Raw genomic sequence first — 26,058 nt, forward strand, 5'->3', positions numbered from 1 at the left:
CGAACCTAGACTCATGTCCAAATTCCTGCCCGCTCCCCATAACCCTTAATTCCCTTTTCTACTAGGAAACTGTCTATTTCTGTTTTAAATTTATTTAATGATGTAGCTTCGACAGCTTTTTGGGGCAACATATTCCATGGACCTACCACCCTCTGAGTGAAGTAGTTCCTCCTCATCTCAGTTTTGAAAGAGCAGCCCCTTATTCTAAGACTATGCCCCCTAGTTCTAGTTTCACCCATCATCTGGAACATCCTCCCTGCATCCACCCGATCCAACCCCTTCATAATCTTATATGTTTCAATAAGATCGCCTCTCATTCTTCTGAACTCCAATGATTAGAGTCCCAATCTACTCAACCTCTCCTCATATGTCCATCCCCTCATCCCCGGGATTAATCGAGTGAACCTTCTTTGTACTGACTCGAGAGCAAGTATGTCCTTTCTTAAGTATGGACACCAAAACTGTATGCAGTATTCCAGGTGCGGTCTCACCAATACCTTGTACAACTGAAGCAATACCTCCCTATTTTTATATTCTATCCCCCTAGCAATGAAAGCCAACATTCCATTGGCCTTCTTAATCACTTGCTGCACCTGCATACTAACCTTTTGAGTTTCGTGCACCAGGACCCCCAGATCCCTTTGTACTTCAGTACTTTCAAGTTTCTTGCCATTAAGATAATAACTTGCTCTATGATTTTTCCTGCCAAAGTGCATAACCTCACACTTTCCAGTATTGTATTCCATCTGCCAAATCTCTGCCCACTTACTTAGCCTGTCTATGTCCCCTTGCAGGTTTTTTATGTCCTCCTCACTCACTACTTTCCCTCCCATCTTAGTATCATCTGCAAACTTTGACGTGTTACACTCGGTCCCCTCCTCCAAATCGTTAATATAGATTGTAAAGAGTTGGGGACCCAGCACTGACCCCTGCGGAACACCACTGGTTACTGATTGCCAGTCTGAATATGAACCATTTATCCCAACTCTCTGCCTTCTGTTAGATAGCCAATCCTCTATCCATGCCAGAATATTACCCCCAATCCCATGATTTTTTATCTTAAGCAATAATCTTTTGTGTGGCACCTTGTCAAATGCCTTTTGGAAGTCTAAATACACTACATCCACTGGTTCACCTTTATCCACCCTATATGTTACTTCCTCAAAGAACTCCAGCAAATTTGTCAAACATGACTTCCCCTTCATAAAACCATGCTGACTTTGTCTTATTAAATTATGATTATCCAAATGTCCTGTTACTGTCTCCTTAATAATGGACTCCAAAATTTTACCTCCCACAGATGTTAGGCTAACCGGTCTATAGTTTCCAGCCTTCTGTCTACTGCCCTTTTTAAATAAGGGTGTTACATTAGCAGTTTTCCAGTCTGCCGGGACCTTTGCTGAGTCCAGGGAGTTTTGGAAGATTATTACCAATGCATCCACAATCCCTACCGCCACTTCCCTCAAAACCCTGGGATGTAAGCCATCAGGTCCAGGTGATTTATCCGCCTTGAGTCCCATTATTTTACCAAGTACTACTTCCTTAGTGATTTTGATCGTATTTAGCTCCTCCCCCCCTATAGCCCCCTGCTTGTCAAGTGTTGGGATATTCTTGGTGTCCTCCACTGTAAAGACTGATACAAAATATTCATTCAGTGTTTTTGCCATCTCCATATTTCCCACCATTAATTTCCCGGTCTCATCCTCTAAGGGACCAACATTTACTTTAGCCACCCTTTTTCTTTTTATATAACTATAAAAACTCTTACTATCTGTCTTTATATTTTTTGCTAATTTACTTTCATAATGTATCTTCCCTTTCTTAATCAATCTTTTTGTTATTTTTTGCTGTCTTTTAAAGTTTTCCCAATCCTCTATCCTCCCACTAGATTTGGCTACCTTATATGCCCTTGTTTTTAGTCGAATACTATCCTTAATTTCTTTACTTAGCCACGGATGGCTGTCTTTTCTTTTACACCCTTTTTTTCTCAGTGGAATATACTTTTTTTGGAATTTGTAAAATAACTCCTTAAATGTACACCACTGATCATGTATCGTCTTATCCTTTAACCTATTTTCCCAGTCCACTTTACTCAATTCCGCTCTCATACCTTCATAGTCTCCTTTATTCAAGCTTAGCACGCTTGTTTGAGATACAGCCTCCTCACCCTCTAACTGAATATGGAATTCAACCATGTTATGGTCACTCATTCCAAGGGGATCCTTTACTAGGACATTTTTAATTAATCCTGTCTCGTTACACAGGACCAGATCTAAGGTTGCTTGCCCCCTGGTTGGTTCAGTTACATACTGCTCAAGAAACCCATCCCTAATACACTCAATGAACTCATCCTCAAGGCAGCCCTGCCCAATTTGATTCGTCCAATTTATATGATAGTTAAAATCCCCCATAATTATAGATGTTCCCTTATTACAAGCCTCAACTATTTCCTGATTGATACTCCGTCCAACCGAGTTGCGACTGTTCGGAGGCCTATATACTACACCCACTAGTGTTTTTTTCCCCTTATTATTCCTTATCTCCACCCAAACTGTTTCATTATCCTGATCCTTTGACCCAATATCATTTCTCTGTATTACAGTGATTCCTTCCTTTATTAACATAGCCAGCCCACCTCCCCTTCCTTCCTGCCTGTCCTTCCTGATTGTTAAATAACCTGGTATGTTTAATTCCCAGGCATTGTCACCCTGCAGCCATGTTTCTGTAATGGCCACAAGATCATACCCATATGTAGCTATTTGTGCCTTTAACTCGTCTATTTTGTTACGAATGCTACGTGCATTCAGATAGAGAACTTTCAAATATGTTTTGTGACACTTAGTTCCTGCTATTGCCCTTTTTATTACTTTACCTTTTACTCCACACCTTCTACCCCTTCCTGACACGCTCTGGTTTTTAATTTCCCCACTGCTACCTTAGTCTATGACCTTCTCTGTTGTCACTTGTATTATTTGCTCTCTGGGAACCTCCCCCCCACTAGTTAGTTTAAAGCCCTCTCTACAGCCCTAGTTATATGATCCGCCAGGACTCTAGTCCCAGCACTGGCCAAGTGAAGCCCGTCCCAACGGAACAGCTCCCTCCTGTCCCAGTACTGGTGCCAGTGTCCCAGGAAGCAAAACCCATTTCTCCCACACCAGTCTTTGAGCCACGCATTTAACTCTCTTATTTTATTTGTCCTAGCCAAATTCGCTCGTGGCTCAGGTAATAATCCAGAGACTATTACCCTTGTGGTTCTGCTTTTTAATTTGGCCCCTAGCTGCTCAAACTCCCTCAGCAGAACCTCCTTCCTTGTCCTATCTATGTCGTTGGTACCAACATGGACCACGACAACTGGATCCTCCCCCTCCCACTCCAAGTTTCTGTCCAGCCCAGAGGAGATGTCCTTAACCCTGGCACCGGGTAGGCAACACAGCCTACGGGACTCTCGCTCTTGGCTGCAGAGAACTCTATCTATCCCCCTAATAATACTATCCCCTACCACTACAACATTTCTATTTACTCCCCCCTCTTGAATGGCCCCCCTCTCCACGGTGCTGTGGCCAGGTTGCTCATCCTCCCTGCAGCCCCTGCTTCCGTCTCCACAGGGAGTAAGAAGCTCGAACCTGTTGGACAAGAGCAACGGCTGCGGCTCCTCCAACACTACCTTCTGGATCCCCGTACCTGCCTCACTCGTGGTCACACCGTCCAGTCCCTGACCATGGGCTACATCTGAATTAATTAACTTCATAGGTGTGACCACCTCCTGAAACACAGAGTCCAGGTACTTCTCCCCCTCCCTGATGTGTCGCAGTATCTGAAGCTCAGACTCCAGCTCATCAACACGGAGCTGGAGATCCTGTAGCAGCAGACACTTGTCACAGATGTAATCACCGTTAGCCTCAATGGGGCCTACCGGCTCCCACATCTCGCAACAGTAACACATCATCTGCTCCATTCTATGTAATTAATTATAATTTTTTTTTTATTTAATTAGATTAAATCAATCCCTCTAAATTACACCAGTTTAATGGTTAACCAACTGTCTCCCTTACAGCACAGACCCTAGAAAAAAACCGCCGAATTTAAGCTTGTAATAAAAAGAAGAAATACTCACCAACCAATCCAACCAATCACCTACCTGCTTCCTGGTGACGTCACTCTTGGATTATTTTTTACCTCTCTCCTCTGCTGTTGATTTGGTATGCCTCTGGTCGCTGCCGCTGGTTTTTATGCCGGTTATAGCTCCTCCTCCTGACCTCGCTGCTCACTCCTAGGTCCGATGCTGGTCTCGGGCCTCTGGTCGCTGCCGCTGGTTTTTATGCCGGTTATAGCTCCTCCTCCTGACCTCGCTGCTCACTCCTAGGTTCGATGCTGGTCTCGGGCCTCTGGTCGCTGCCGCTGGTTTTTATGCCGGTTATAGCTCCTCCTCCTGACCTCGCTGCTCACTCCTAGGTCCGATGCTGGTCTCGGGCCTCTGGTCGCTGCCGCTGGTTTTTATGCCGGTTATAGCTCCTCCTCCTGACCTCGCTGCTCACTCCTAGGTCCGATGCTGGTCTCGGGCCTCTGGTCGCTGCCGCTGGTTTTTATGCCGGTTATAGCTCCTCCTCCTGACCTCGCTGCTCACTCCTAGGTTCGATGCTGGTCACCCAAGACAAATATGAGGCGGCAATGTCTGAGGTTCAACAACTTGAAGAACAGATTCAACTGGGAATCCTTGCAGTGGAAGAACAGGACACTGTAAGAATGGTCCCTGAACATGAACTAGAGAGCATCAGGGCGCAACTTTTCCGAGCGCTGAAAGCCAAAGTTCAAGAGGAACGTAAGGTGGAAGTATTGGAGAAAGAGGTGGATGAAATGGAGAAGACTCTGATCCACCGTGTTCCCAGGGAAGAGTTAACGGTCGGCCAACTCCTTCATATGCTGAAGGACAAGACTCTACAAGGGGAACAATCTGAACACGAGCTTCAATCTTCAGGGGGAACGAGTTCGGAGCTCTCAAAAGTCACGGAGATAGCTGAGGTGGCAACACAAATTTTACAAGGATGCCAAAAGTACGTTGAATCACGTCAAGGTGAACAGAAGAAGGTGGAAACCGTTACTTCAGTAGAAGGGTTAAATAGCCTGATAACGCAATTACCGGTGGAAAGGAAGGTATTGAACTCACAAATGAGGTCCGTCGTGACGGAATGGCAGATAACCCAGGAAGAGCGGGATGAATATGAATGCATGAAGAAGGCTTTTCAAGAAAGATGTTTAGGGAAGGAACCACCGTCAGCTAACGTCCAGACGGGTGAGGAGGAAGAAGAAGCCTCTCTCGCTGGCCTAACTCAGGACGAACCTGAATATTACCATGACCTGTTGAGTGACACTGAATATTATGAGGATGTGGTCTGCCCAGCTTGTGATGAAAACTCTCAAAGTGCTGAAATCCGGATGAAGCACTTAAGGTCTAAGGAACATAGAGAGTTGGTGGCGCTACAGCTGGCAGCCGAGAAAGGAGCTCCAAGAGTTTCAAAAAGGCAGAAAAGAAAAAGAAGAAGCAGAAGATAATAACTGTCTAAAATATTAGCACTTCTACCATTCCAGGCGGGACATTACGAAAGGAGCTAAATTAGTTGAAAAACTGGTAAATGTCAAGACAGCCAGTTGGTTGTCAAAGTCCGCACTGCTGGTTCAACAGGATGAAAGTTCAAGCTGCTACGTCAAGAAAAAGGCTATGGAGGAGTCACGCTAGCCAGGTGAACCGGCTACCCCAAAGAAATGTTGTTCGGAACGAGTCAAGATCAGAGACTGAATCTATGAACTGTTTCCGCAGAGACGGAACCTGTGAACTGTTTCCACCGAGATTATATTTGTAAATTGTTTTATATGACATTGACTCCACCGAGATTATAGCTGTAATTTGTTTTATAGGAAGTTGAAGATATGTATGTTTAATGGGGACTCTGTAAGTAATAAGCTAAAAAGGGAGGATTGTAGTGTATGTACCCGTCTACCTTTAAGGGAACTATTGAATGTAACCGTTCACCTTTAAGGGAACTACTTTAGGCGTGGCACTATTTGTTTGGCTTCTGTATACTGTAATACCGATAGTGACCACACCAGTATATAAGTGTTGTAGCAGGATTTCTGGGGCAGATTCGCCCGGACCTTCGAATAGTAAAGACCTGTTTGTTTGTTACTTCTGAAGTCTGTGTATTTATTAACTGCACAACCCACAGACTTTACAAGAACCAAGTTGAAGAGTTTTAGGATAGCCAGTTTCATTTTATCGTCTGTGTGTTTAATCATCTCGTTTAGTATGCCGTCTGTCCCGCAAGCTTTTCCTGGTCGCAGGTCCTTGAGTTTTTGAAAAAGTTCTTTTTCTGTTATTATGGAGTCTAGCGGGTTTTGGTTATCTTTTATGGCCATTTCGAGCTTTTCCAGTTTTTTGCATATTTGGTGTGCTCTGGCCTTAGTGTGTTTTTCTGGTATAATTTTTCAAAGTGGTTTTCCCATGTGTCCCCATTTTGAATGGCCAATTTGTCGTGTTGTTTTTTGTGTAGTGTATTCCAGTTGTCCCAGAAACAATTGGAATCAATGGATTCCTCAATGGAGCTGAGTGTGTTCTTAATATATTGCTCTTCTTTGTTTCTGAGTGTGTTTCTGTATTGTGTTAGTGTCTGGCAATAAGTAAGGCGTAATTCCTCATTTTCTGGATGTCTGTGTTTTTGGTTTGATATTTTTCTAAGTTTTTTCCTCATGTTATGGCTCTTGGATATTGCAAGCACCCTTACATTCTGAGTCCGGAGGTTGTGGGTTCAAGCACCACTGCAGATATTAGTATCTCCTGTAGGCTGACATTTCAGTGCAGGGCTGAGGGTGTGCTGCATTGTTTGAGGTGCCATCTTTTGGATGCGATGTTAAATCAACACCCTGTCTGCTTGTTCAGGTGGATGTAACAGATCACATGTGAATATTTTTAGAGCAGGGGAGTTCTTTATATGAATGGCCAATATTCATCCTCCAGCAACAAAAAAAACAGAGTAACTGGTCATGCATTAATTTAATGATTATGGCACCTTGCTGTGAGCAAATTCACTGCCATATATGCCCATATAACTACAGTTCAAAAGTAATCCATACATTGTAAAGCATTTTGGGGCATACTGAGGATGTCATAGGAAGCTATTTAAATGCAAGTTCTTTCTATTTATATGTTCAATGGAGAAACCATCCTGTAACACACACCCGTGTCCATTATTCCACCCTGTAACTCTCTTGTGTCCATTATTCCATTCTGTAACTCTCTCCTGTGTCCATTATTCCATTCTGTAACTCTCTCCTGTGTCCATTATTCCACCCTGTAACTCTCTCCTGTGTCCATTATTCCATCCTGTAACTCTCTCCTGTGTCCATTATTCCACCCTGTAACTCTCCCCTGTATCCATTATTCCATCCTGTAACTCTCTCCTGTGTCCATTATTCCACCCTGTAACTCTCTCCTGTATCCATTATTCCATCCTGTAACTCTCTCCTGTGTCCATTATTCCATCCTGTAAATCTCTCCTGTGTCCATTATTCCACCCTGTAACTCTCCCCTGTTTCTATTATTCCACCCTGTAACTCTCTCCTGTTTCTATTATTCCATCCTGTAACTCACTCCTGTGTCCATTATTCCATCCTGTAAATCTCTCCTGTGTCCATTATTCCACCCTGTAACTCTCCCCTGTTTCTATTATTCCACCCTGTAACTCTCTATTGTGTCCATTATTCCAGCCTGTAACTTCCTATTGTGTCCATTATTCCATCCTGTAACTCTCTATTGTGTGCATTATTCCATCCTGTAAGTCACTCCTGTGTCCATTATTCCATCCTGTAACTTTATATTGTTTGCATCATTCCATCCTGTAACTCCCTATTGTGTCTATTATTCCATCCTGTAGCTCCCTAATGTGTCCCTTATTCCATCCTATAACTCTCTCCTGTGTCCATTATTCCATCTTATAACCCGCTATTGTGTCCACTATTCCATCCTGTAACTCTCTCCTGTGTCCATTATTCCATCCTGTAACTCTCTCCTGTGTCCATTATTCCATCCGGTAACCCGCTATTGTGTCCATTATTCCATCCTGTAACTCCCTATTGTGTCCATTATTCCATCCTGTAACTCTCTCCTGTGTCCATTATTCCATCTTATAACTCACTATTGTGTCCATTATTCCATCCTGTAACTCTCTATTGTGTCCATTATTCTATCCTGTAACTCCCTATTGTGTCCATTATTCCATCCATTAATTCTCTCCTGTGTCCCTTATTCCATCCTGTAATTCTGTACTGTGTCCATTATTCCATCCTGTAACTCTCTATTGTGTCCATTATTCCATCCTGTAACTCTCTCCTGTGTCCATTATTCCATCCTGTACCTCTCTATTGTGTCCATTATTCCATCCTGTAACTTCCTATTGTATCCATTATTCCCTCCTGTAACTCTCTATTGTATCCATTATTCCATCCTGTAACTTCCTATTGTATCCATTATTCCCTCCTGTAACTCTCTATTGTGTCCATTATTCCATCCTGTAACTTCCTATTGTATCCATTATTCCCTCCTGTAACTCTGTATTGTATCCATTATTCCCTCCTGTAACTCTCTATTGTGTCCATTATTCCATCCTGTAACTTCCTATTGTATCCATTATTCCCTCCTCTAACTCTCTATTGTGTCCATTATTCCATCCTGTACCTCTCTATTGTGTCCATTATTCCCTCCTGTAACTCTCTCCTGTGCCCATTATTCCATCCTGTAACTTCCTATTGTATCCATTATTCCCTCCTGTAACTCTCTATTGTGTCCATTATTCCATCCTGTGCCTCTCTATTGTGTCCATTATTCCCTCCTGTAACTCTCTATTGTGTCCATTATTCCATCCTGTAACTTCCTATTGTATCCATTATTCCCTCCTGTAACTCCCTATTGTGTCCATTATTCCATCCTGTAACTCCCTATTGTGGCCATTATTCCATCCTGTAACTCTCTCCTGTGCCCATTATTCCATCCTGTAACTCTGTATTGTGTCCATTATTCCATCCTGTAACTCCCTATTGTGTCCATTATTTCATCCTGTAACTTCCTGTTGTATCCATTATTCCATCCTGTAACTCTCTATTACGTCCCTTATTCCATCCTGTAACTCTCTCCTGTTTCCATTATTCCATCCTGTAACTCTCTCCTGTGCCCATTATTCCATCCGGTAACTCTCTCCTGTGTCCATTATTCCATCCTTTAACTCTCCTGTGCCCATTATTCCATCCTGTAACTTCCTGTTGTATCAATTATTCCATCCTGTAACTCTCTATTGTGTCCATTATTCCATCCTGTAACTCTCTATTGTGTCCATTATTCCATCCTGTAACTCTCTATTGTGTCCATTATTCCATCCTGTAACTCTCTCCTGTGTCCATTATTCCATCCTTTAACTCTCCTGTGCCCATTATTCCATCCTTTAACTCTCCTGTGCCCATTATTCCATCCTGTAACTCTCTCCTGTGCCCATTATTCCATCCTGTAACTCTCTCCTGTGCCCATTATTCCATCCTGTAACTTCCTGTTGTATCAATTATTCCATCCTGTAACTCTCTATTGTTTCCATTATTCCATCCTGTAACTCTCTCCTGTGTCCATTATTCCATCCGAGAACTCGATCCTGTGTCCAATATTCCATACTGTTACTCTCTCCTGTTTCCATTATTCCTTCCTGTAACTCTTTCCTGTGCCCATTATTCCATCCTGAAATTCCCTCCCGTGTCCATTATTATCCTGTAACTCACTATTGTGTCCATTATTCCATCCTGTAACTCTCTCCTGTCTCCAATATTCCATCCTGTAACTGTCTGTTGTGTCCATTATTCCATCCTGTAACTCTCTATTGTGTCCTTTATTCCATCCATTAATTTTCTCCTGTGTCCATTATTCCATCCGGGAACTCAATCCTGTGTCCAATATTCCATCCTGTTACTCTCTCCTGTGTCCATTATTCCTTCCTGTAACTCTCTCCTGTCTCCTATTCCATCCTTTGACTGTCTGTTGAGTCCATTATTCCATCCTGTAAATCTATATTGTATCCATTATTCCATTCTGTAGCTCTCTATTTTGTCCAGTATTCCTTCCTGTAACTCTCTCCTGTGTCCATTATTCCATCCTGTAACTTCACACAGAAAATCACAGAAACCCCAGAGTGCAGATAGAGGCCATTTCGGCCCATCGAGCCTGCACCGACACATATCCCACCCGATCCCCGTAACCCCTACACCAACACATATCCCACCCTATCCCCGCGTATTTAATCCTCATAACAGTAAGGGTCAATTTATCATAGCCAATCAACCTAACCCGCACATCTCCTGTGTCCATTATTCCATCCTGTAACTCTCTATTGTGTCCGTTATTCTATCCTGTAACTCTCTATTGTGTCCATTATTCCATCCTGTAACTCTCTATTGTGTCCGTTATTCTATCCTGTAACTCTCTATTGTGTCCATTATTCCATCCTGTAACTCTCTATTGTGTCCGTTATTCTATCCTGTAACTCTCTGTTGTCTCCAGCATTCCATCCTGTAACTCTCTCCTGTGTCCATTATTCCATCCTGTAATTCTGTGTTGTGTCCATTATTCCATCCTGTAACTCTCTATTGTGTCCATTATTCCATCCTGTAACTCTCCTGTGTCCATTATTCCATCCTGTAACTCTCCTGTGTCCATTATTCCATCCTGTAATTATGTGCTGTGTCCATTATTCCATCCTGTAACTCTCTCCTGTGTCCATTATTCCATCCTGTAACTCTCCTGTGTCCATTATTCCATCCTGTAACTCTCTATTGTGTCCATTATTCCATCCTGTAACTCTCTCCTGTGTCCATTATTCCATCCTGTAATTCTGTGTTGTGTCCATTATTCCATCCTGTAACTCTCCTGTGTCCATTATTCCATCCTGTATCTCTCTATTGTGTCCATTATTCCATCCTGTAACTCTCTCCTGTGTCCATTATTCCATCCTGTAATTCTGTGTTGTGTCCATTATTCCATCCTGTAACTCTCCTGTGTCCATTATTCCATCCTGTATCTCTCTATTGTGTCCATTATTCCATCCTCTAACTCTTTTTTGTGTCCATTATTCCATCCTTTAACTCTCTCCTGTGTCCATTATTCCATCCTGTATCTCTCTCCTGTGTCCATTATTCCATCCTCTAACTCTCTCCTGACTATTCATTGGTGCAGCCTGTAACTGTCTCACTGGTGACACTAATGTCCTTCCTGAAGGGAGCCCACCTTCCCGACCAAGTCTGTCCTACAATGTGACTCCAATCCCACACTATGTGGTTGATCTTCATGTTGTCAGGGCACCTAGGGATGGGCAATAATGCCCCCTTGCCAGTCTTGATCACATCATGAGAACAAGTAAAGGCCCCGATATATATCTGATGGCAGCTTCCAAGCAGCGGTTCGAATTGCGATGCGCACCCGCATGTTGCGATCTCAACGCTATTTAAAGGGACAATGTCAAAATGGAAGTAGGAGGAGCCAGGAGGTGTTTACGATGAATGCACATTGAGCAATGGCAGCACCTAGCTTTAATGATGTTGTACTGGAATTCTTCCTGGGTCCAGTCAGGACCAGGAGGGTCATCGTTTTCCCCAAAAATGGGAGGAAGAAACCTGCCAGTCTCACCAAGAAAGCAGAGTTGGAGGTAGCTGGGGAGGTGAGCAGCAGGAACGTTGTGCCTCAGTCTTGGATGCAGTGTAGGAAGAATTTAATGACCTAACCAGCTCAGCACAAGTGAGTACGTCGGCTGAGTCAAATCCTTCCTGTGCTTTAACACCCCACCCCATTCACTCTGTCTTGCTAAACGTTCTCCATCACATCACTCCTCACACCCACTCAATGCTCAGTACCACCCAGCCTTCACTTTCTATGACTTCATCCCTGTTATATCTCAAGAGTTTATTCACCTTGCTTGTACAACAATTAAAAGAGTACGCAGGAGACAGAGTTCAGTTAACAGCCATCTTTACTTCCAGAAGAATCTCTCACTTAATGCACTCTATTTCCCATAGTGCATTGCACATCACAACTACGGTAAGCTAGGTGGGACAATTCAAATACAACATTCAAAATACACAACAATCACCTCCCCATTTATCCATCCACCATTGACACTCACTCCAGTCCTTACGCAATGTGATGCATCTGGTGATAGTCACCCTCACCGAATGCACTGCGTCCATCGGGTGAATACCTCACCTTCACTCACTCACAGGTCTATTCTTTCGCCCCTTGTAGAATAGAGCGCAAAATGCAAGGGAGAGGACTGGAGGTGGCCTGTCAGAAATAGTCCAGCTCACTGATGCAGAGGAAGAGGCCCTGGAGATAAGTGGCACATCTGCGTCCCTGTCAATCGGAGATGGATAGACTGGGAGCTCGGCGATAGCTGGTGACAGAATTACAAATATCTCTGACACACATATGCTGACCTTGTTTCATCAATGACTGAACTATGAGAAGCCTGAGTACACTGATTGTCGAGATTGTGAGTTTGCCACAACTAAATCATATTCCTTTGTAGAGTCATAGAGTCATAACGGCACAAAAGGAGGTCATTCGGCCCATCGAGTCCATAGAAACATAGAAACATAGAAGATAGGAGCAGGAGTAGGCCATTCGGCCCTTCGAGCCTGCTCCGCCATTCAATGAGATCCTTAAGAAATATATCCAACTCTTTCTTGAATATATTTAATGAACTGGCCTCCACTGCCCTCTGTGGCAGAGAATTCCACAGGTTCACCACTCTCTGGGTGAAGAAATTCCTCCTCATTTCAGTCCTAAATGGCTTACCCCTTATCCTTAGACTGTGACCCCTGGTTCTGGACTCCCCAGCCATCAGAAACATCCTTCCTGCATCTAGTCTGTCCAGGCCTGACAGAATTTTATAGGTTTTGATGAGATCCCCTCTGAATCTTCTAAACTCCAGTGATTAAGCCCAATCGACACAATCTCTCCTCATACGTAATTCCTGCCATCCCAGGTATCAGCCTGGTGAATCTTCGCTGCACTCCTTCCATGGCAAGAACGTCCTTCCTCAGGTAAGGCGACCAAAACTGCACACAATACTCAAGGTGCGGTCTCACCAAGGCCCTGTACAACTGTAGCAAGACATCCTTGTTCCTGTACTCGAACCCTCTTGCTACGAAGGCCAACATACCATTTGCCTTCTTAACCACCTGCTGCCCCTGCATGCTTACCTTCAGCGACTGGTGCACAAGAACACCCATGTCTCTTTGCACTTCCCCTTCTCCCAATCTATTGCCATTCAAATAATAATCTGCCTTCCTGTTTTTGCCACCAAAGTGGATAACCTCAGATTTATTCACATTATAGTGCATTTGTCATGTTTCTGCCCAATCACCCAACCTGTCCAAATTATACTGGAGTTTCACGACATCCTCCACACAGCATACCTTCCCACCCAGCTTTGTGTCGTCTGCAAATTTGGAGATATTACATCCAATTCCCTCGTCCATATCATTAATATATATTGTGAACAGCTGGGGTCCTAGGACTGAACCTTGCGGTACCCCACTAGTCACTGCCTGCCACTCGGAAAAAGACCCATTTATTCCAACTCTTTGCTTTCTGTCCGCCAACCAGTTCTCTATCCAAGTCAATACCTTGCCCCCAATCCCATGTGCCTTAATTTTGCACGCTAATCTCTTATGTGGGACCTTATCGAAAGCCTTCTGAAAGTCCAAATACACCACATCCACTGGTTCTCCCTTATCTATTTTACCAGTTACATCCTCAAAAATTCCAGTAGATTAGTCAAGCATGATTTACCTTTTGTAAATCCATGTTGACTTTGTCCGATCCTGTCACTGCTTTCCAAGTGCTCTGCTATTACATCTTTTATAATGGACTCTAGCATTTTCCCCACTACCGATGTCAGGCTTACCGGTCTATAATTCCCCGCTTTTTCCCCCACCACCTTTTTTGAATAACATTAGCTACCCTCCAATCCATGGGTACTGTTCCAGAGTCTATCGAGTTCTGAAAGATGACCAGCAATGCATCTACTATTTCTAGGGCCACTTCCTTAAGTACCCTGGGATGTAGATTATCAGGCCCTGGGGATTTATCGGCCTTCAGCCCCATCAATTTTCCTAACACCATTTCCCTACAAATACTGATTTCTTTCAGTTCCACCCTTTCATCAGACCCTATGTTCCCCGGCATCTCTGGGAGGTTATTTGTGTCCTCCTTTGTGAAGACAGAACCAAAATATGTATTTAGTTGGTCTGCCATTTCTTTGTTCCCCATTATAAATTCCCCTGATTCTGACTGCAAGGGACCTACGCTTGACTTCACCAATCTTTTTCTCTTCACATATCTATAAAAGCTTTTACAGTCAGTTTTTATGTTCCCTGCAAGCTTACTCTCATATTCTATTTTCCCTTTCTTAATTAATCCCTTTGTCCTCCTTTGTTGAATCCTAAACTGTTCCCAATCCTCAAGATTAATGCTTTTTCTGGCCAATTTATATGTCCTCTCCTTGGATCTTATGCTATCCCTAATTTCCCTTGTTAGCCACGGTTGAGTCACCTTTTTTGTTTTATTTTTATGCCAAACTGGGATGAACAAATTCTGTAGCTCATCCATTCGGTCTTTGAATGTTTGCCATTGCCTATCCACCGTCAACCCTTTGAGTGCCATTCCCCAATCAATCCTACCCAACTCGCTCCTCAGACCATCATAGTTTCCTTTATTTAAATTGAGGACCCTAGTCTCTGAGTCAACTACTTCATTCTCCATCTTAATGAAGAATTCTATCATATTATGATCACTCCGACCCAAGGGGCCTCGTACAACAAGATTGCTAATTAATCCTTTCTCGTTACATAATACCCAATCTAAGATGACCTGATCTCTGGTTGGTTCCTCGATATATTGGTCCAGGAAACCATCCCGTAAACACTCCAGGAATTCCTCCTCCACAGTATTGTTACTAATTTGGTTGGCCCAATCTATATGTAGATTAAAGTCACCCATGATGACTGCTGTGCCCTTATTGCACGCTTCTTTAATTTCCCTTTTAATGCCATCCCCAACCTCCGCCTTACTGTTTGGAGGTCTATATACCACTCCCACTAACGTTTTCTTCCCCTACAGATTCCACATCATCAGAGCTAATATCCTTCATTACAATTGTGTTAATCCCTTCTTTAACCAGTAATGCTACCCCACCTCCCTTTCCTTTTTGCCTATCTTTCCTGAATATCGAATACCCCTGGATGTTGAGTTCCCAGTCTTGGCTATCCTTGAACCACGTTTCCGTAATCCCAACCAAATCGTATTCATTTACCTCTATTTGCACAGCCAATTCATCCACCTTATTACAAATGCTCCTCGCATTAAGACACAAAGCCTTCAGGCTTGTTTTTTTTAACGCTCTTAGACCTATTAGAATTATTATTTACTGTGGCCATGTTTGATTTAAACCGTTGATTTCTCTGACTGCCACTTTTGTTTTTCTCCTTCCTATCTTTTGCTTTTATCCTTGTTTCCCTTTCCTCTGTCTCCCTGCTCAGGTTCCCAACCCCCTGCCATTTTAGTTTAAACCTTCCCCCACAGCACTAGCAAACACTCCCCCTAGGACATCGGTTCCAGCCCTGCCCAGGTGCAAACCATCCGGTTTGAACTGGTCCCACCTCCCCCAGAACCGGTTCCAATGTCCGAGGAACTTGAATCCCTCCCCCTGGCACCATTCCTCTAGCCACGTATTCATCTGAAGTATCCTTCTATTTCTACTCTGACTAGCATGTGGCACTGGTAGCAATCCTGAGATTACTACCTTTGAGGTCCTGTTTTTTAATTTATCTCCTAACTCCCTATATTCCGCTTTTAGGACCTCATCCCACTTTTTACCTATATCGTTGGTGCCTATATGCACCACGATAACTGGCTGTTCACCCTCCCCTTCCAAGATGTTCTGCAGCCACTCGGAGACATCCTTGACCCTTGCACCAGGGAGGCAACACACCATCCTGCAGTCTCGTTTGCGGCCGCAGAAACACCTATCTATTCCCCTTACAATAGAATCCCCTATTTCTATAGCTCTACCCCTCTTTTTCCTCCCATTCTGTGCAGCAGAGCCACCCCTGGTGCCAGGAAGTTGGCTGCTGCTGCCTTCCTCTGTAAAGCCACCCCCCCCAACGGTACCCAAAGTGGTGTATCTGTTGGAGAGGGGGATGGCCACAGGGGACCCCTGCACTACCTGCCTGCACCTCGTACTCTGCCTGTTGGTCACCCGTTCCCTTTCTTCCTGCCCAACCTCTACCTGCGGTGTGTCCAGCTCCGTAAACGTGCTATTCACGCTGTCCTGAGCATCGTGAACGCTCCAGTATGCATCCAATCGCAGTTCCAGTGCCGCAATGCGGTCTGTCAGTAGCTGCAGCTGGATGCACTTCCTGCATGTGTAGTTGTCAGGGACACAGGAAGTGTCCCTGATTTCCCACATATCGCAGGAGGAACATATCACGTGGCCCGGCTGTCCTGCCATGACTTACCCTTCAATTAATTGAATTTAAATTAAATCAATCAATCCCACCAATTACACTACAGTTAATTGGTTTACCAACAATCCCTGCTACACCAGAAAGACCTTAGTAACTATAAACCACAGAGTTAAAGTTTAAAAAAGAGAGAAATACTCACCAACCAATCACTTACCTGCTTACTGGTGACGTCACACTTTGATTACTTTTTACCTCTCTCCCCCGCTGTTGAATTGGTAAGCCTCACTGCTCACACACAGGTCCGATGCTCTGGTCGGGCCTCGCTGCTCCTTTTATCCTCCGCCTCGCCTCACTGCTCACACACAGGTCCGATGCTCTGGTCGGGCCTCGCTGCTCCTTTTATCCTCCGCCTCGCCTCACTGCTCCCACACAGGTCCGATGCTCTGGTCGGGCCTCACTGCCGGTTTTAAGCTCCGCCGCCCCTCACTGCTCCCACACAGGTCCGATGCTCTGGTCGGGCCTCGCTGCCGGTTTTAACTGCCACCGCTCCTCACTGCTCCCACACAGTTCTGATGCTCTGGTCGGGCCTCACTGCTGATTTTAAGCTCCGCCGCTCCTCACTGCTCCCACACAGGTCTGATGCTCTGGTCGGGCCTCACTGCCGGTTTTAACTGCCGCCGCTCCTCACTGCTCCCACACAGGTCCGATGCTCTGGTCGGGCCTCGCTGCCGGTTTTAACTGCCGCCACTCCTCACTGCTCCCACACAGGTCCGATGCTCTGGTCGGGCCTCGCTGCCGGTTTTAACTGCCGCCGCTCCTGACTGCTCCCACACAGGTCCGATGCTCTGGTCGGGCCTCACTGCCGGTTTTAACTGCCGCCGCTCCTCACTGCTCCCACACAGTCCGTGCCGGCTCTCTGTAGAGCAATCCAGTCAGTCCCATTCCCCGCTCTATCCCCGTAGTCCTGCAAGTTTATTTCCCTCAAGTGCCTATCCAGTCTCCCCTTGAAAACATTGAGTGTCTCCGCTTCCACCACTTCCGTCGGCAGCGAGTTCCAGGCCCTCACCACTTGCTGCGTAAAAAGATTTTCCTCACGTCCCCCCTGTATCTGTTGCCCAAAACCTTAAATCTGTGTCCTTGTGCTATCAACTAGTGGGAACAGCCTTTCCCTGTCTAGCCTATCCAAACCCGTCATAATCTTGTACACCTCTATCAAATTACCCCTCAACCTCCTTTGCTCTAATGAAAACAAATCCAGCTTCTCCAACCTGTCCTTGTAGCTAAGATCCCTCATCCCCGGAACCATTCTTATAAATCTCCTCTGCACCCTCAAGGACCTTCACATCCTTCCTGAAGTGTGGTGACCAGAACTAGATGCAATACTCCAGTTGTGGCCTAGCTATTGCTTTATAAATGTTCATCATAACTTCTCTACTTTTGTACTCAATACCTCTATTTATGAAGCCCAAGATCCCATATGCTTAGCTAACCACAATGTCAATATGTCATGCCTACTTCAGGGACCCATGCACATTAACTCCCAGGTCCCTCTGTCCCTGCACACTCTTTCAAGCTGTGCCATTAAGTGTATTTTGCCTCTCCCTGTTCCTTCTGCCAAAATGCATCACTTCACACTTCTCTGTATTAAATTCCATCTGCCACTTGTCTGCCCATTCTGCCAGCCTTTCTATGTCCTGTTGCTGTCGATTGGTATCATCCTCACTGTTTGCCACCCCCCCAAGTTTGGTGTCATTGGCAAATTTAGAAATTTGACTCTGTATTCCAATATCCAGGTCATTTATATATATCAAAAAAAGCCATGGCCGCAATACTGACCCCTGGGAAACACCACTGTCTACCATCATCCAGTCTGAAGAACAGCCATTTACCACAACTTGCTGTTTTTTGTCCTTAAACCAATTCCTTATCCAAGCTGCCACTGACCCACCTATTCCATGAGCCTCAATTTTGTTAACCAGCCTTCTATGTGGTATTTGTCAAACGCCTTCCGAAAATCCATGTAGACAACATCCATTGCATTCCCTTCATCAATCCTCCCTGTTATTTCTTTTGTCTTCCAGGGCCTTCCCGCGTACAGCAAGACTGGCAGGACATCCATGAGGATGATTGCTCAGAGGACCTCATTCCTTCTGAGGGTGCACCATCACAGGACCTACAGCCGTGCACCAGTGCAGATACTCCCACTTCAGTGGGTCCACTTAGACAGTTGGCTTTTCATTTGGTGACTCACAACTGAGCATGAGCAGGCACTGGTGGCAGGGACAGTGGTGGAGATTCTGCATCAGGGGCGCACTCCTCTCCCAGCTCTGCTGAGCTGGACACAGTTGCTGAATCCTGGGGGCTATCATTGAGAAGGAGAATGCTAGAGGTGCATCAGCAACTTAGCCAGGTACTGACAGACGTGCCACACACACTCTCCACAATAACGGAGAGGATGGAGGCATTCAACTCGATCGTTAGTGGGCTGGCGATGCAGGGAATTGCCAGAATGTCTGCCATGGAGAGAGGCCGCCTCCGTGGAGCTGGAAGCATGGCTCTCAAATGAGTCCATGCAGGCCATGATAATGGCCATGCAGGAGATGTCTGCCGCTTTAAACAGGCTGACAGAAACTTATACATGCCGTCACTGATCTCCAGCAAGCTGGTCTGCAGCAGAGTGGTAGGAGTGATGTGGCGCTGGCCCATGAGAGGGATGATGGTGAAAGGGGACATGGAAGTGGGAACCCCACTCAAAGCGCTCCTACTTCTCACCCGTTACCCCCCGCCCCCTTAGCCAGTACCCGACATGCTGCCTCGTCTCCCAGTGGTCGAATCTGCCCCTGCACAGGTGCAGGTGGAGCAGTCTTTGGTGGGGCCCTCACAGCCTCCAAAACCCAGAGGTCATCGGCCAAAAGCACCTCAACAGTCAGAGCAGGGATCTGAGCAGCCTGCCTCTACTGCTGCTGAAGCCACATGGGATGCACCACGTAGAAGCAAGTAATGCAATTATAATGGGTGGATGAGTTGTTGAAGGACTGTTTAGTGCAAAGGTTGGGGAGGGGGACGGGGTTGTTGCTGGTGGTGGGAGCGGACTGCAGGATTTCATTTGTTATGTTTTCCTGTGTGAGTTAACGCCAGCTGAACCTTCCCCTTATTAGGGCATCCCTGGCAGCAATGCACATGGCTCTGAAGATGAGTGATGAGCCCATTTGTCCTCCTCCACCTGCAAGCCTCTCTGCTGCGCAATGTTGTGAGGACGCAGCACACCACTCATTTTGGACAGCCTCACTGGCGAGTACTGAAGGGCACCTCCAGGCCTTTCAGACACCTGAAGTGTATCTTTAAAATTCCGATGGCTTGCTCGATGACACACCTGGTGGTCATGTGGCTCTTGGTGTAGCACTCCTGCGCCTCATTGCTCACAGGTGTCGTGAGCCAAGTTTGAAGTGGGTAACTCTTGTCTCCTCCAAGCCAGCCCTTAGTTCTGCTCTCGTTTTGAATACCTCTTAATGTCTCTTCACTTCTCTTTTGTTCTCTCATCCCCATTTCCCAGCCCCCAAACTGGCCTTTTAATCTGTTTCATTTCCGGTGTTTTTTCAGTCCTGACGAAGGGTTTCGACCTGAAATGTTAACTCTGTTTCTCTCTCCACGGATGTTGCCTGGCCTGCTGAGTTTTTCCAGCATTTTCTGTTGTTATTTCTTAATTCTGCTGCCTGGAACTAAAAGGCCTGGAGTGTTGGACTGCCTCAGTATGAAAGCATCATGACAATTTCCAGGGAATCTGGCACACACCTGCATGAAGCTCTTCTTGTGGTTGCACACCAGCTGCGCATTGATGGAATAATATCCCCTGCGGTTTGTAAAAACTCCTGGTTGCTGTGATGGTGCTCGGATTGCCACGTGTGTGCAATCGATGGCACCCTGCACCTGGAGGAATCCAGCCAGATACACGAATCCGAGTGCCTGCTCATTCTGGCTATTGTTACCACAAGGGAAGTTTACATAACTCCCAGCCCTGGAAAACAATCCATCCGTCACCTGCCATATGCATTTATGTGCAGCGGACTGTGACATCCTTGCTATGTCTCAGGTAGCGCCCTGGAAGGAACCAGAGGCAAACAAGTTGAGGGGCGGTGGTATCTTTCACAGCCACTGGTAATGCACGGACAGCAGGTCCAGCAAGCAGCAGGTCTTTGTCTAGAAGGCTGCAGATGTTTGCAACCACCTGACATGACAATCTGAACCTCCAGAAGCACCTCTCTCCGAGAGCTCTGTCTGTCAACCCTGTTACCTGGATAGTGCCTCCTGCAACCCTGGCCCCTCTCCTGAGCACCTCAGATAGCTGTTATTTCAGCCTCTAACTCACTGATTATACCAGCCTGCCACTTTCTCCCTCTAATCTGTTAATACTCATATTAAACATTTAGTGATTAGTGCAAAACTGTCTGGACTGGACTCAGGAGTCAAGGATCCTAGTTCAACCTGGACGAGCTAGCCCACTTAGTTTTTTACTTTCATAGAATGATACAGCACAGAAGGAGGTCATTCAGCTCATCGTGCCTGTGCTGGCTCTTTGAAAGAGCGAGCCAATTAGTCCCACTCCCGGACTCTTTCCCCATAGCCCTGCAAATTTTTCCACTTGGAGTATTTATCCAACTCCCTTTTGAAAGCAACAATTGAATCTGCTTCCACCACCCTTTCAGGCAGCGCATTCCAGATCCTAACCATTCGCTGCGTAAAAAAAATTCTCCTCATCTCCCTTCTGGTTCTTTTGCCAATCACCTTAAATCTGTGCCCTCTGGTTACCAACCCTCCTGCCACTGGAAACAGTTTCTCCTTATTTACTCTATCAAATCCCTTCATGATTTTGAATATCTCTATCAAATCTCCCCTTAACCTTTCCTGCTCTAAGGAGAACAACCCCAGTTTCTCCAGTCTCTCTACATAACTGAAGTCCCGCATCCCTGGTACCATTCTAGTAAATCTCCTCTGCACCCTCTCCAAGGCCTTGACATCCTTTCTAAAGTGTGGTGCCCAGAATTGGCCACAATACTCCAGCTGAGGCCTAACCAGTGTTTTATAAAGGTTCAGCATAACTTCCTTGCTTTTGTACTCTATGCCTCTATTTATAAAGCTAAGGATTCTGTATGCCTTTTTAACAGCCTTTAACTTATCCGGCCACCTTCAAAGATTTGTGTACGTACACCTCAGGTCGCTGTTCCTGGGTCCCCTTTAAAACTGTATTATTTAGTTTATGTTGCCTCTCCTCATTCTTTGTACCAAAATTAATCACTTCACACTTCTCGGCATTAAATTTCATCTGCCATGTGTATGCCCATTTCACCAGTCCATGTTCTCCTCAAGTCTGTTACTATCTTCCTCACTGTTTACTACATTTCTGAGTTTCGTGTCATCTACAAACTTTGAAATTATGCCCTGTATACCCGAGTCCAGGTCATTAAAAATATCAAAAAGAACCGTGGTCCCAGCACCGACCCCTGGGGCCACCATTGTACACTTCCCTCTAGTCTGAAAAATAACCGTTCACCACTACTGTTTGCTTTCTGTCCCTTAGCCAATTGCGTATCCACACTGCCACTGCTCCTTTAATCCCATTGTCTTTAATTTTGCTAATAAGTCCATTATGTGGTAGTTTGTCCAATGCCTTTTGAAAGTCCATATACACATTAACTGCATTACCCTCATCAACCCTCTCCATTACTTCATCTGAGAACTCAATCAAGTTAGTCAAACAAGATTTGCCTTTAACAAATCTGTGCTGTCTTTCATTTATTAACCCATATTTTTCCAAGTGACAATTAATTTTGACTCATAAGAACATAAGAATTAGGAGCAGGAGTCGGCCATACGGCCCCTCGAGCCTGCTCCGCCATTCAATAAGATCATGGCTGATCTTCAACCTCAACTTCACTTTCCTGCCCGATCTCCATATCCCTTGATTCCCCATGAATCCAAAAATCTATCGATCTCAGCCTTGAATATACTTAACAATTCAGCATCCAAAGCTCTCTGGGGTAGAGAATTCCAAAAATTCACAACCCTCTGAGTGAAGAAATTTCTGCTCACCTCAGTCTTAAATGGCCGACCTCTTATCCTGAGACTATGCCCCTTAGTTCTAGACTCTCCAGCCAGGGGAATCAACCTCTTAGCACCTACCCTGTCAATCCCCTTCAGAATCTTATATGTTTCAATGAGATCACCTCTCATTCTCCTAAATTCCAGAGAGTATGGAGGCAAAATTGGGTCGCGCCCCCTTTGGGGCACTAACTTCGCCGGGGCTACTTTTAGCGGCCAGCAAAAATTCACTGGCAGCACCCCAAGAGGGAGACGGGGCACTACTGGAAGCACCCCGCCTCCCTCTTAGGGCGGTGCGAGTGAATATTGCGATGCTAATTGCTGCGTTACTGCAGGCCTTCCTCCCCTTATTAAAGGGGAGGGGCCTAGCACAGCGCGACCCGGGGCCCAGCTGGGCCACCAGGGATTGGAGTGCCGGCAAAAGAGCCCGGCACTCAGAGGAGGCCGGGGACAGCAACAGGGGCAGGTACTGGCAGGCGGCCAGCAACAAAAATGGCCGCCCGGCACCTCCCCTTTAATTTGCACCGCCCTGGCCGCAGGAAGGCCTCTCTGTCCATTAACCAATCCTCTATTCATGCTACTATATTACCCCCAATGCCATGAGCCCTTACTTTGTGCAACAGAAGTGGAGATGAGGTAGAAGATCAGCCATGATCTTATTGAATGGCGAACAGGCTTGAGGGGCCAAATGGCCCAATCCTGCTCCTATTTCTTATGTTCTTATGTTCCTATGTTGCTAGTCCAGGACATAACACTAGGATACCGTATCCCTACAGTCCAAAAGTGGTACAACATTATTCGTATCTCATCTAGACCAGTATATTTAACCCTATATGTCCACAGGTGTTGTGCTAAATGGATGTACTGTTGTAAGATTAGGATCACAGGCCACACACAGATTACCCAAAGGGCTTTAGGAGTTTCAAGGCTTTTATTAAAGAGCTACAGTTTTAAAGCATAATCAGATATTACATATGGTTTAAGCTGAGTATAATAGACATACAACCCATGACAGTAGGAGCGATCTACGACTCCCGAATTGGAATGCCACAACCGGACGGACGGGGAGGCAGTACGGTCATCTTGGATTGGGTGGATTCCTGCAGTCTGCTGCAGCGGTCACTTCCGTTGGGTCATCTCTCAAGCTGTTGGAGGTGTTAGGCCATCAGCCACCTCAGAGGCTAAACTTGACCAAGGTGTTAGGCCGTAGCCACCTCGGAGAAGCCTTCGCCCCTAACTGCCTGATTTCCTCTCTCGGTCGTCTATATTTATAGTTATTTCGGTGGGCTGGTAATCACCTGGTGTCAAAAATTTGATCCCCCATCCTATTGTCCAATTGTGAAGTGGGAAGGCATCCCTCGCCTTCCCTTTCTGCATGACTGACAAGGCCTCCCTCTTATCTTTCTGAGGAATGTTCTATTATGTTTCTTTAAGGACATTTTATGACTTTTCAGCTCCATTTTTGTCTATTATCCCACCACCCTGTGATGTTTTGCATTTTACGGTTCCCTTATCACTTCTATTTGTCGTTTGATGCTTGACATTTGACCTTGCTGGCATTTCTGCTATTTGTTCCCGGCTGCATGTTGTCAGTCTCTGTTCTAAGAATTAAAACCCATCTTTGAATCTAACAGCTATTTCTTACAATGTGATTTTAGGGCACTCTCGTTACCTGGACCAAAGGCTTCAAGGCCACTGGTGTGGAAGGAGAGGATGTTGTTACTCTATTGAAAGATGCCATTAGAAGACATGGAGTGAGTATTACTGAAAACCAGTATTAGTGTGCTGGAAACACTTTGATTACTAGTGCTTTTAATATGTTCTATTGTGCTGCTTCTAGGAGTTGGATTTGGAGATTGTGGCACTTCTGAATGACACAGTGGGAACTATGATAACTTGTGCATACGAGAACCCCAACTGTGAAATTGGAATGATTGTAGGTATGATTTTGTTGACTTTTTTCTGGTGCTGTTATAGTTTGGGACTTTTCCCAGCACTTTAACCTTGCATTCCCAACTGCCTTGCCATTGGTCATGATGGCCTCTATTCACAATAATACTTCTGCAGCTGTCGATCTGATCAATCACTTCCTCTTCACCTTTACTGTCCTTGTCCACATAAAACCCTTAGGAGTTTAATTTTTGGGGGCCCCCGGCAGGGTGTTAGCACGTCCGCTCAAATGGTGATTTTGGACCTCGAACCTCATGTAGATGGTGTTGTGGTAGGAGGCCACGCCAAGTTTACAGGTAGGTGGTCGATCAGGTCGAGGGCAATCGAGTGGGCCTCGGACTCTAATCAGGAGGATCGAGTGGGCCTCGGACTCTGTGATCGGGGGGATCGAGTGAGCCATGGACTCTGTGATCGAGTGGGCCATGGACTCTGTGATCGAGGGGAGTGAGTGGGCCTTGGACTCTGTGATGGGGGGATCGAGTGGGCCTCGGACTCTGATCGGGGGGTTCGAGTGGGCCATGCACTCTGTGATCGGGGGGATCGAGTGGGCCTCGGACTCTGATCGGGGGGTTCGAGTGGGCCATGCACTCTGTGATCGGGGGGATCGAGTGGGCCACGGACTCTGTGATCGAGGGGATCGAGTGGGCCTCAGACTCTGTGATGGGGGATCGAGTGGGCCTCGGACTCTGATCGGGGGGATCGAGTGGGCCTCGGACTCTGATCAGGGTGATCAAGTGTGCCTCGGACTCTGTGATCGGGGGATCGAGTGGGCCTCGGACTCTGTGATGGGGGGATCTGGTGGGCCTCGGATTCTGATCGGGGGGATCGAGTGGGCCTCGGACTCTGATCAGGTGGATCAAGTGGGCCTCAGACTCTGTGATCGGGGGATCGAGTGGGCCTCAGACTCTGATCGGGAGATCGAGTGGGCCTCGGACTCTGTGATGGGGGGATCGAGTGGGCATCGGACTCTGTGATCAGGAGGATCGAGTGGACCTCGGACTCTGTGATCAGGAGGATCGAGTGGGCCTCGGACTCTGATCAGGGGGATTGGGTGGGCCTTGGACTCTGTGATCAGGAGGATCGAGTGGGCCTCGGACTCTGTGATCAGGAGGATCGAGTGGGCCTCAGACTCTGATCGGGGGTACTGGGTGGGCCTCGGACTCTGTGATCAGGAGGATCGAGTGGGCCTTGGACTCTGTGATCAGGAGGATCGAGTGGGCCTCAGGCTCTGATCGGAGAGATCGAGTGGGCCTCGGACTCTGTGATCAGGAGGATCGAGTGGGCCTTGGACTCTGTGATCAGGAGGATCAAGTGGGCCTCGGACTCTGTGATCAGGAGGATCGAGTGGGCCTCGGACTCTGTGATCAGGAGGATCGAGTGGGCCTCAGACTCTGATCGGGGGGATCGAGTGGGCCTCGGAGTTTGTGATCAGGAGGATCGAGTGGGCCTCGGATTCTGTGATCAGGA

General features: G+C 46.1%; 1 protein-coding gene across 1 annotated transcript in view; it reads left to right on the top strand.

Annotated features, from left to right (window-relative positions):
- Positions 1-24,779, top strand: part of LOC147113724 (hexokinase HKDC1-like) — a 357,159-nt gene extending 332,380 nt beyond the window's left edge. The window contains exons 10-12 of the mRNA XM_085996154.1: positions 24,300-24,395; positions 24,482-24,581; positions 24,709-24,779. Coding sequence (XP_085852280.1) covers positions 24,300-24,395; positions 24,482-24,581; positions 24,709-24,779 — 267 coding nt within the window. The remainder of the gene's footprint in view (positions 1-24,299; positions 24,396-24,481; positions 24,582-24,708) is intronic.
- The last annotated feature ends 1,279 nt before the right edge of the window (positions 24,780-26,058 follow it).

Source organism: Somniosus microcephalus, chromosome 8, assembly GCF_052327205.1.
Source record: "Somniosus microcephalus isolate GS21.2 chromosome 8, FLI_Smic_1.0, whole genome shotgun sequence".
Classification (NCBI taxonomy): domain Eukaryota; kingdom Metazoa; phylum Chordata; class Chondrichthyes; order Squaliformes; family Somniosidae; genus Somniosus; species Somniosus microcephalus.